This window comes from Astatotilapia calliptera, chromosome 15, assembly GCF_964374335.1.
Source record: "Astatotilapia calliptera chromosome 15, fAstCal68.1, whole genome shotgun sequence".
NCBI classification, from domain to species: domain Eukaryota; kingdom Metazoa; phylum Chordata; class Actinopteri; order Cichliformes; family Cichlidae; genus Astatotilapia; species Astatotilapia calliptera.
The window spans coordinates 41793090-41805042 of NC_137436.1; the positions used below are offsets into that span (position 1 = coordinate 41793090).

General features: G+C 36.9%; 1 protein-coding gene and 1 long non-coding RNA gene across 2 annotated transcripts; both read left to right on the forward strand.

Moving 5' to 3' along the window:
- The first annotated feature begins 3504 nt into the window (after positions 1-3504).
- LOC145420368 (uncharacterized) lies at positions 3505-6637 on the forward strand. Its single transcript, XR_013901674.1, has 6 exons — positions 3505-3617; positions 4195-4283; positions 4481-4630; positions 5512-5636; positions 6063-6199; positions 6545-6637. It is a non-coding gene; the product is annotated as an uncharacterized LOC145420368 (long non-coding RNA).
- Positions 6638-6923: 286 nt separating this feature from the next.
- LOC113006994 (uncharacterized) lies at positions 6924-9138 on the forward strand. Its single transcript, XM_026143284.2, has 5 exons — positions 6924-7058; positions 7197-7420; positions 7530-7701; positions 7880-8007; positions 8496-9138. Exons 1-5 carry the CDS (start codon positions 7040-7042, stop codon positions 8811-8813), a joined length of 861 nt encoding a protein of 286 aa, XP_025999069.2. The 5' UTR covers positions 6924-7039; the 3' UTR covers positions 8814-9138.
- Positions 9139-11953: the final 2815 nt, after the last annotated feature.

Consider the following 11953-nt stretch of genomic DNA (forward strand, 5'->3'; position numbering starts at 1 on the left):
GCCAGCTGGCAGGTTTCAAACCCAGGACATTCTTGCTCTGAGATAACAGCACTAACCTCTGCATCACCATGCTTTCATGCTTTTTTCTGTTGTGAAATGGATGTGAATCATTTATTGGGTCTGACCTTTTTACTATGACCTTTTATTAATAAAACGTTTTACTACAGAGGGATCACAAACACGGTGAAAGAAAGCATCATTTTCCTGCCCTGTGCTTACTTCACATGAATGTGTGGGATATGAACATTAGCTAATATAACAAGCAAACACAGGCATGTAAGAGATTATTATACACAGTTGTACAGGGTCAGTGCTGTGACTTAGATTTAGTTCATGTCCAAAAACTGGCTGTTTGCGTTAATGGCGGAGTCTCTCTGTAGAAGACAAAGACAGAGCTCACACATCTGAAGGATTTCTTAAAAAAAATGTTCTGATGTCAATCAAAGCAACAGAGAAAAGTCCTGCGATTGTTTCCCTCTTTTTCTGTTGCTGTAAGAGTTTTCTGTATCATCTACATGTCACACACTTCCTTTGTTCTGAGACCTTTGCTGTTTGTTTAGTTTAAGTATTGCATCCATCAGATTTTTGTTGGAGCCGATGTACAGTCTGCATTGCAAATTAATGCCATCCGTGGTCCACAGTGCATTTGCTGCCTCTTCCAGAAAGCCTCCAGTTTCTAACATAATCGCCTATTAGTCTTTTTCTGATATTAGAATCGCTCTCCTTTGTTGCCGTGCTGCACCTTCTCCTGCCTCTGTCAAACACAGGCATGACTGGGAGTTTGAGCTAAGTTGAAAGAGAGACCTGTTCATTTGCATCGTGAAAGCAAAGCCAGGCAAATTTATTTAAATAGCGCAATTTATTCAGAGCAGTTTCAAAATGCTTTGGAGACATTTAACCTCTAAAAGGAACTGGAAGAAAGTGACAACATATGGAAGATTAGAGACTTCAACCACAGGACATACTCTCAGGATCTGTGTCGCTCTGCCCAGACAAATCTCTCTCAGGAAAAGCCTCAAAGCCCCTCCTTCATCAAAGATGTAGTTCTTGAATGTTAAATATGCTTTTGCTGCCCACAACGCAAGGTCTGTGTTCCACATTTGAATGTCAACATTGGTCCAAAAGCATTACACAATGTGTAAAACACATAATTTCTCTGACTTTTAGATTGGATTTTATTGTAGTGGATGTTTTTGGTGACACTAGAGGGAAACTGGAACCTGAAGTTCAGGCTGGGGTTATACACACACTATCATAGACTCTTATAATAAAGTTACAACAAGCTTTGAAACACTAAAATCCATGTTTATTTAAATATTCATAATGATCCATATATAAAACCCATGTCGACAATCATGTATAATAAAGTGTAGATGTAAATATATATTTAAGTTAATTTCTAAAAAAACAAGTTTACAGTGTGTGATGTTAACAATAGGCATGTTTGTGTTTATATTTACTACTTACTAGTGGTGTGCGGATCGATATTGACATATCGATTCTTCCGATGCCAGTAATTTATGTTCTAGAATCGATTCTCATATTAAAATATCAATATTTTAGTACTCTGGGGTAAATTTGTAGTTTTTCATTAACAGGAACACAGTGGAAAGAAACTATATCATTCAGATCGTCTAAATTGGAAGGAACTACTTCCTCTACCGACTTTCACAGTCATGTGCAAAACACGGCTGTATAAATGTGTCACAGCCCCTGGCGTGCGCACTCACAGCAATGGCTGAGTGTAAACAGAGTCATGTGTGGATTTGATTTCAACACTATTAAAGTGTCTATATGGGTCCACACCAGAGAGTGTTAATTTAACTCTTTTTGGAGAGTTGGTACGTTAACTCTGATTTAGTGTTAAACACCAAATCTGTCTGGAGTTGATAATTTAACACTTGGTGTTAAGAGTTTATATATTAACTCTCAAAGAGTATTTTAGTTTAACTACGTAAGAGTTATCTTCTAATTCATTCTAAAAAGCGGGAATTTTCCTGTTCTGAACTTCTAGAAATTTATTTTGGAAATAAACATTTACTAAAAAGATGCAATGGTTTTTGAAAAACATTTATTCTGAACTGTGCAGCACAATTTCAAAACATTTTCTGAAAGATGTAACAGTGTACATGTTCTCACTTTCATTAGAATTTTGTTTGTCAAAAGGTCTGACATGGTAAATGCAAATAACAGCATTCTCATCACTTATTTCTTCAATACAATATGCATGTCCTTCATTCATCCCTTTGTGGAACTTCAACGCACTTCTGCTCTCCCCCATATTCCATCTTCACAAGCATATCCTGTGTGGAGATTGAATAAAAATTAGTTGACACTAATTAATGGCACAAATAATCCAGTAAACAATTGCAGCACAGTAAAAAAAAAAAGGAATCCTCTTTGAGCCATTACTTGTGTAAAGTATTTTCCCAAAAGACAAGGACACAGGCAACAGGTAATACTGAACTAAATGTAAAACCTCAACCTTTTTAATTTTTACCTAAACCGTGTGCACAAAACTCTGGAGGGATCTATGCTAACGTAGAATCCAGTCAGGACGTCAGCTACTGCTGTTTGCTCGTGTTTTTTATGGGCGATCGTTTTCAGGCTTCAAGTAGCACCATTATACCAACATTTCACATTCTACACATTGTTTTAGGTGTATTTGACCAAAAGTTTGACTGAAAATTCACATGCAAGCTTTTTTCAAGGCTGTGGTATTTGCCCGCAAACAATACCTTTCAGCTAGCTAAAACAGAATATTATGCTATCAGCGAGCAACATGGCTAATGCCTTTCACACAGCTTTGTCTCAACTCCAAAGAGCCACAGAAGTAAAAGCTCATAATAATAATTGAAACAATCTTTGAAAAATGACTTACCAAGCATGGCAAACAATTCAAATATGTAGAGCAAAATGTTCTGAAACGGCTTCACTTCAGCTTCGATTGGAGCCGTGCTGGGGGCGGAGTCTGTGAATTTACTCTGTTGGTGTCATAGCCCCTGTAGGAGTTCAGAGTTAAGAGGTCAAGAGTTAATGTTTCCATTGTAACACCTCCAGATTTGACAGAGAAACACTCATTTTTAACACTCGATTTTAACTACTATCATTTTACACCTCAGAGTTACATTAAAAGAATGTGACTCTGCTTAGAGTAAAATTAACTCTACTTTTGCAAGAAGACTATTAACACCAAAACATTTAACACTTTTGAATTTGCTGTGCACAAACAGCCAAGACCTGGTTTGCGATACATCTGGCAAGAAAGTACGGTGTTGTGGCAACATCACTAACCTCGTCAAACATCTCAGAGTAAATCATATCACAGAATATGACGAGCTTATGTTGAGGCAAACTGAAGAGGAGGAGAAGGACACACAGGAAAACGGAGAGAGTGATTTTTCCAGGGTCAACATCATTTTCATCTAAAAGAGTAGTTATTGCACGTTTTGGAACCTAATCACTTCAATTGGCCGCTAGAGTTGGAGCCAAAAAACAGAGGAAATTCTATCAGAGTAATATAGAAAGACCACGCCCATTTTCGCTTCTTAAGTTTCGTTTCTGCCGCCATTTTCTTATCCCGCAGTGGAACGGAGGCGACTGTCAGCATAAGCCAGGTAAGTGAGCAAAGTGCTAAATAATGATTTTATATAGAATAAAATGTGGAGTTTTTGTTTATGTGAAGGGTAATGCATGTATTATATTACAGCTTCTGAGTTTGTGGGTCTTACATGCTACATAATTGCCAAGGTTTATGCTAATGTTAGCTTCCAACAAAATTAATGTTGTTCGACCACTCAGACAGCTATATTTCAATAAACTTAATTTAGCATTGCTGAATAGCTGTTTTTAGGTAGTATAATTGACCAGGGAAGTGTGTTTTTAACAAATCCTGTGCACCAATGTTTTATCCAAAATGGTAGGTGAGCACATGTTTTTTACTCAGAATTGAATTGTGTGCATGGTTGCAGTCTGTAGCCCCTAGTGTATTAGATTAGCATTATACAAACTTCCTATTGCTGCAATGTAGAGCTTTCTATTACTTATGTGTTTTTTTTTTACATGCTTTTTCATCAGAACAGAGCATCGTGAGATTGTAAGACATACAAGGAATATATGTGTGTGTTTTGTTCAATTTTGCAAGTATTTGTAATAAATCTGATTATTTAACAATATCCTTTTCATATCATGAAGGATGCAAGCTGTGCGTGTAAAGTATAGAGAACAACAAAAGTACATCTGTTTTGAGGGCCAACTGACCTACACATCGTTTTTGGAATGTGGTGAGTAAAAAAATCAAAGTTTCCAGTGTGTTTCATAGCTTGTGTGAATCAGTCAAGCTTTGGGGATGGTGCTATAATAGCTGCTATACCAAATGTTTAGGCTTTTTTTCTGGTTCAGTTTATGTAATTTCACTTTTTTTTTTGCCTTGTTCTGGTATTAATTTCAAATGTATAATGCAATTTTATAATGTTCACAGTTGCCAAGAAGTTCAACATTCCAAACTTGGACTTCAAAGTTTTTGATGACTCAAAGACTGAAGTTGATGAGGATGTTTTTGATTTCCTTATGAAAAAACAAAACCTTGGTGTGCTAGAGATTTGTCAAGCACAAGGTCCAAATCCAGATGGTAAGTATCTTGGAATGTCATCATCATCGTCATTTTTAAACTTTTAATTGACCGGGTAGTGGGGAGAGAAACCACAGTCCAGTTTATTTCCTGGTTGCAAGTTGAGAGGGTGTGAGCAGTTACGTAACACAGTCAGTTGTCCTATCAAATTACTTGGTCCAAATATTAAGATTGGCCAAACTTTTTTCAGGATCCCACGGGAATGGAATAATGATGAGTTTCTATCCCTGATGGAATTTTTAACAGTTTAATGTCCCATCAGCTTGGTAACAGCATTTTAACTTAAGCAAAGAAAAATCTAACATCTGCAGAAAGGTAAATGTCACTAGAATCACTCAATCACTGAGCCACTGTGTCATTCATGCTTTAAGTCCTGGCTAGTAGAACATGTTCTGTGTAAGGCAAGCTAATAAATTTACTGAATTGTTTTCAAATAATCCTATATTTTGCTGGGTACTACAATGTTTATGATTGTGTAAATAACACTAACCATCATACAAACTTAAACAAGAAGGCAAGAAGACATGAAACACTAAACATATAAAGGCTAATTTACATCATGGAGCCCTGCTCTCAAAAACTGACATGGATTTAACTATTTCTGAAGCTGGACTAAAGAAATAACTGCTAAACATTTAAAAAGATTTTCTGTTTGTTATGGAATGTGATGTCATGTGGTTGGTTGTGACTAATAAACTTAAATTAGTTTATGTTATCGATTCTGTCACTCATTGGCTAAAACAGGAACATCAAGGCACTACAACTAAAAATCTTCTACACTGCTCACTCATAAAGCACTTTACAAACCCAGCTTCATGAACCTCATTGTTGCAGTCAGGGGCAGCACAAAAGTGACCTCTATAATTTTTATGATTTGATAGATTCTTCTGCAAGCACCTCCTTTACCAGTTCCAGTGGAGAAATTGAAGTGGACTCTGATGACACCATATTATTGGAACACAGTCCTACAACAAGACGGAGAGCTGACGACACTTCTCTTGCCCGAGTAAGCTATGTAGTTTGCTGTATACCCTTTCAGAAAGTTGACACAAATTTGAATATATTATATGTATTATTATCACTGTCATAAAAGCACAAGATTCTGCTGTCTTTCCTTCAGCACAGGTCTGCAAATTGTAGACCAGATCGGCAACATAAAAAGTTAGTGTGCTTGAGAGACAGACAAATTTAAGGGTAATTATTTGTGCTTTTTAACAGAACTTTAGGTGGCTTTGAAGCACAGTGATCATGAATATCTAATGAACCTCAATTCTATACTAAAACATACTTTAAAAAAAATAACATGTATTCGTGACTATAGACCTTTGATTTGAACTAGAACGAACCTGAAAGCTTTTTTAGTATCACAAGAAAAATATTTATGATATATTGATTATATATTATTATATCGCTCTATTTTACTGTAACTTAGATGGTTGAAGATGTTCTAAAGAACAAACCAGGAGGAGAGAGGATCATCAATGAGTATGCCCGGACAAAAAGCCTAACGGATAGCAGACGGCGTGACATGGTCAAGATATTAGTTGCACATATGACAAGTGAACATGGGTATGCTGACATAGTTATTTCATAAGTATATATATGATAAATTCATTTATCATTTTAAGTGTGCGTGTTAGTCCCCATAGAGAAATAGTTCCTCTGCATTTAACCCATTCACCCAGTGAAGCAGTGGGCAGCCGCCAGTGCAGCGCCCGGGGAGCAGTGTGTAGGGACGGTACCTTGCTCAGGGGTACCTCACGGTAGCCGTTCAGTGGAGTCGAACCCCCGACCTTCCGATCATGGGGCCACCACTCTACCTACTGAGCTATCCCTGCCCTGCTGTCATTTATTCATTCATTTATTTTCTTAGAGGTGGTATTTAGACTTTCAACTTTGTGTTTGTCTGTGTAGGACAAGTCCTTCAAGACGTGTTAAAGAGAAATATGCAAAGGGTATCATCACGTTGTTCCCATACCTGGCTGATCCTAGGAGCAGGCTGGGCTATGTAAGTACAAAAAAGAATAAGTTCAAACAATTTACTTTTCACTCGTGAATGTAAGACATTTTTCAGGCATGAAATATATGTAGAATTTACTTAACAGTTTGGCTCTGGATTGAGTAAAGCTGAAGATGTTTTTCTTTTCGCAGGACTTTCCTCTGTGCTGCCTTTTCTTAACTCTCATTATTTAAATCCCTTTAGAGTTCAGCGCTCCAGTCCCGAGCAAGGGAGCTCAATTGCTGCAATTTTCAGATTGAAAGTGTAAATATATTTTAACATGTTAATTAAAATATTTCATTTAATTTTAGGAGCATTTTTACAATGCAGAAGATGGGAGTGGGTATCTGGCTTGGAGATTGAAGTTTATCCTAAAGGAAGCTTCTAATGGACAAAACAAGACTCCCAGAATGTCAAAAACGCAAATGGGTATGTGATATTGTTAGTAGTTATAATTCAAGTCTCACTCATCTGGAGACTAAACTGCATGCATGAAAATTCTAGCTGAGTTCTCAAGCCTTGTAGGACACGGTGTCACTTTTTTGTCTTATTCATATCCACTGTTAGGGGGCCCAACATCTGATAGAGACTGTTTCAGAGAAGACAACTGCCTAATGACAGACAGCTTGTGTTCTGAGGCTATTGCACTGATGAAACATACAGCTGATGAAGGAATTGTTATGATGAAGATGAAGCAGACCTTCAACTATCGCCAAAAGATGATTCATGATCCAGTGAAGTCATCTGATATCTTTTTGGACTTCCCAAGATTCCTGGATATAGGAGGATTAGTATGTTTATCTTACCTTCAACTTCCCTCACTGTTACATTTATAAGTTGAGGTGCATCTGAGAAAAAAGTGAGCATAAAAGTTGTTTGATAATTTCATCTCTTCTGCAGATTGAACAAGATTTTACTTTGATGTTCGATGAAGCCACCTCTGTGAAGTTCCTGGAGAAGTGGCCCACTATCTACAAGCAGAAAGTCCTCGAACAAAGCCGTGGTCTCACGCAATCAGATGACCTTCAGTACCTTGTGCAAAATGCTGAATGCACAATAGAAGTGGAAAATGGTGAGATAAAATAAATGGAATTTTATTGTTATGTTTTAATTGGAGCATTTGAAAGTGTAACACCGTCACCTGCTGTCGCTTTTTTTTTTTTCAAAACTTTATAATGTAAGTGTTAACACAGTTGCAGATAACGTGTTTTGGCAGCTAATTATTGTTTCCAATTTACTTATGTTTCCAGGATGGGACAGTGACATGTCATCCATTTTGATCCTTGTACACCTGTTACCACCATCACCTCATGGCCGCAAGAGACCAGGAAAGCTCTCAGCCAGACAAGCCTGTGACCATCTTGTCAAGTTTGTCAAGGTAAAGTTACAGTAAAGGAAACATAACTAGTTATATTTACATTGATAACAATATTTCAGACGAACTAAAAGGTGTATGTTTAAATACAACTATGAATTTAGTCATTACCAAGAGATGTATACAGCTCAGTCAAGCAGCCTTTATGTCTTCCACAACCATATGTAGGCTGTATTTGCAACATCACACATTTCTTTTATCACTTGAGTAAAGTACACAAACAACAAGTCATTCCAAACTTTAAGTTCATTGTAAATAGAAATGCTACAATTTCAACAAATTAACTGTCATGGTAATTAACATATTTATATAGATTATATCTGCATATAGATTTTTGTAGATATACAGATAACAGATACTAGTTTTGACAAGCTAGTAGTTAAAATTGAACTAGTTTTGTCTGTTTTGTATCTGTCCTTAATTCTGTCAGCTTCTTGTTTTTTAACCGAAGTCTTATCATGTTGGAACGTTTATCTGTCTTTGTGTCACAGACGGGAACTAGCATCCAGGGGCATCTCGATGGCATCACGGAGAGCCTTCAACCATACCTTCTTGCAGTGGGCACTCAGAGGAATGTGATTCACAAGTACTTCATTGTGATAGACAAACATGCAGTACCTTGTAAGTCACCAGGCTCTCTTGCTTGTTTTGATGAGCTTTTCAAAGCTCACTTTGTCTTTGGTACGTCATATGACCACGATCTGGTCAATATGTACAACTTCCTGCAGACCACCATTTACGAGATAGATGTTGATACAACCAAAGTGAATCCTAGGGTTGCAGAGTTGAGGGCTCGGATGCTGCGTTGAATATTTTTTTTTCTACTAAGAGTGTTGAGCTGGAATGTTTTGTTTCATTTGCAAGAGGTCCCAGACAAATGCTAATTCCTTGATAAAGCATTTCAAAGTGATCCATGGACTCTGTTCTGGTAAGACTCTTCATCTTAAATGTGGCCAGTTTGGTTGTGCTCAAGTTTATGGCACATTTTCTGGGTTCAAGTTTTGTGTACAAGAGATGGACCTCATGTAATTTGTGTTGAAGAGCTTTTCTGTTGTAAAACATTTGATTTACAGGTGTCATACAGTGATAGTGATTCCAGTTTTTATATTGTACCATACTGTTTCCTGTGAACAATAAAGGTGGCTGTTAAAATATAAATAATTTCTGATTTATTTATTGTACCTTGCAGTGAATGATAATACATAGAGGGCGAAATAAAGTCATATATTTTTCTTCTTTTAATTCTATTTAGAGTAAAATTTAGTTGTATGTAAAATTTAAATTCTATTTGGAGTGAAAATGTTGTTCTATTTGAAATAAATTAGAATTCAATTCTGAGTAAAATTCTGCTCTATTTAGAATAAAATACTATGTAGAGTAAAATTCTGTTCTACTCAGAGTAAAATTAGGGTGGAGTTGTTTTTATTTTATACTAAACTGAGTAAATTATCATCATGTGTATTAAAATATTTGCACTGAATAGAGTAGATTTAACTCTGAAAGTTTAACTCTACCGTAAGAGTAAACTTTACTCCATTTAGACTGGGACCAAATACTGTCTTTTTTAGAGTAAAATTTTTTTCAATTTGAGTAAAATTTACTCAGTGAATTATACTGTGCAGGTGCTGCTAGGGCGAGACAGACGTCTCAGGGAGTCCTTTAGTGCTGCAGGCAAGCTGTTCAAATAGCCACAACTTCAGGTCTTTTATTTCTATATGATAATTCTGCATTATTAAGTGATAAGAACAAGTAGTCTGATGTCCTGTAATCATTATGAAGCTATATTATTGTATTATTATTACAATTACACAATACAATTATATATGGTATAACGAAATACAATGAAGCATTAAGTTTTGTACAAAGTATCGGTATCGGATCAGTATCGTCGATACCACTTACAGGTAATACTATTTACTAGGGGTGCAACGATACTCGTATCGATATTGAACCGTTCGATACAGTGCTTTCGGTTCAGTACGCATATGTATCGAACAATACAAAATTTTAAATTTATTTTATCAACTTTCCTTCTGACGATGCTGTCTGTGTTGAGCGCTCAGTGGATCTGCGCTCGACAGTGCAGCCTAGGCGGAGTAGTCGAACGCAGATTCACTGAGCGCAGCGCAAGCTAGCGAGACAGAAGTTAAGCTCTCCTTGCAACATGGCAAATTGAACCTCCCCCACCCTCATTCAGATTTGGCGTTTGGAACTATTTTGGTCTTCATGTGACGTATGACCCTGAAGGTAAGCGCGTCATGGACTAAAGTAAAACAGTATGTTGGATGTGCCACGCAGTGCTCAATTACATGGGTGGGAGCTAGTGTGTTAGCGCAGTTAGCTCGTTAACGTGTTGGCCGTCCAGCCCCATGCACGGGGCGATCCGCGGTAGCTCGTTAACGGAGATTTGCCGTGTTGTGGCGTTAAGGTCATTTCAACGAGATTAACGCTGACAGCACTAGTGGGAACACAACGAATATGACTGCACATTTACACCGACATCATCCTCGTGCAAAGACAAGTGGAAGCAGACAAAAACAACAAGCACGCATGCTACAAACTTTAGCCGAGTCATTTAGACAGCCGTTAGCACAGGATTCTCCTTATGGGGACCTGATATGTTTAATATGCTGCTGAGAATATAGCCCAGAAGAAGTGGATAGTATAGCTTTTATTTTGAAAGAGCCATTTCTCTGTAATAAACTCTCTTTTCCAAAGATGAGGGATTCCTCCATCAGATAGATTTATTATTTTGTTGTTTCAGCAATATTAAATTTAAAAACTGTACTTTTGAGTTAAAATATATTTTTATAATTTTAATAAATGACAAATTAAAAAAGCATGAACATTTTTTGTATCGAAAAACTATCGAACCGTGACACCAAAGTATCGAACTGAACCGAACCGTGAATTTTGTGTATCGTTGCACCCCTAGTATTTACATGATAAATGTGTTTTTTCTACATGTAAGCCAGCCTTCTGGCTTCTAGCTGGTTCGTTCAGTTACAGACTATGAGCCGTGTTTGGTGATGCTGATAAAGTGTGGCAAGAGTAAAGGTGCTACAGTCAACGCACACACTACTCGTGGCAATCAGGTGCAAAACTTCACTTTAAACCTGCAGAGACAAAGACAAAGCAAAAGGCACAGCATGAAAGATGATGTTACCTTCATGTGCTGCATCTTGATGCTTTTTGATTCAGTATTTTGCTACTTTTTCAGTAACGGTGTTGTCAGTGTAATATTTTTTTAGATTTTAAACTTGATGGTTGAAATTACTAGTTTGATCTCTATTATTTAATTACAATCTGATGCATTCTAGGGAATATTTTGGCTTTTCACAGCAAGCTGAGTGCTGGAGATTGATAAATGAATTGATAAAACATGAATTTCATTCACATCTGTGGTATCGGTTTCATGCTATACACATTGTTATTGTGTGTTCCATGCTGTGTGTGTCATGTCGATGCCATGTTGTCAGTATTCTCTGTTGTCTGCTCTGTTGTGTACACTGAGAGAAAAGTCAAATTCCTTTATATGTGCAAACATACTTGGTCAAAAAATGCCCCCAAATAACACCAACAGTCAGATGAGCCCCTGTGAACAAGCGCTTTGGCAACAGTAGGAAGGAAAAGAAGAGTGCTTCCTCTTTCTTCTCCTAACTTTTCAGTGCAGTCACAAAGAGGATTTGGCAGGAATTAGGACATTAGGACATTTGCCTATTTGCACTACTCTGCCTGGTTTACACTCAATGTCATTTACCCTTACCTGAATATTGTATATTGCATAGCTTTCTTGTTAATTTGTATTGTATTTATTTATTTAAATTTTTACTTTTTAATTATTTTATTTGCATTTTTTAATCACTCTCTTATATTTAAATGTTCATTTGCTATTTCATCTAGGGTTTGAGAGTAACGAAATTTCTATTCTCTGTATGTCCTGTACATG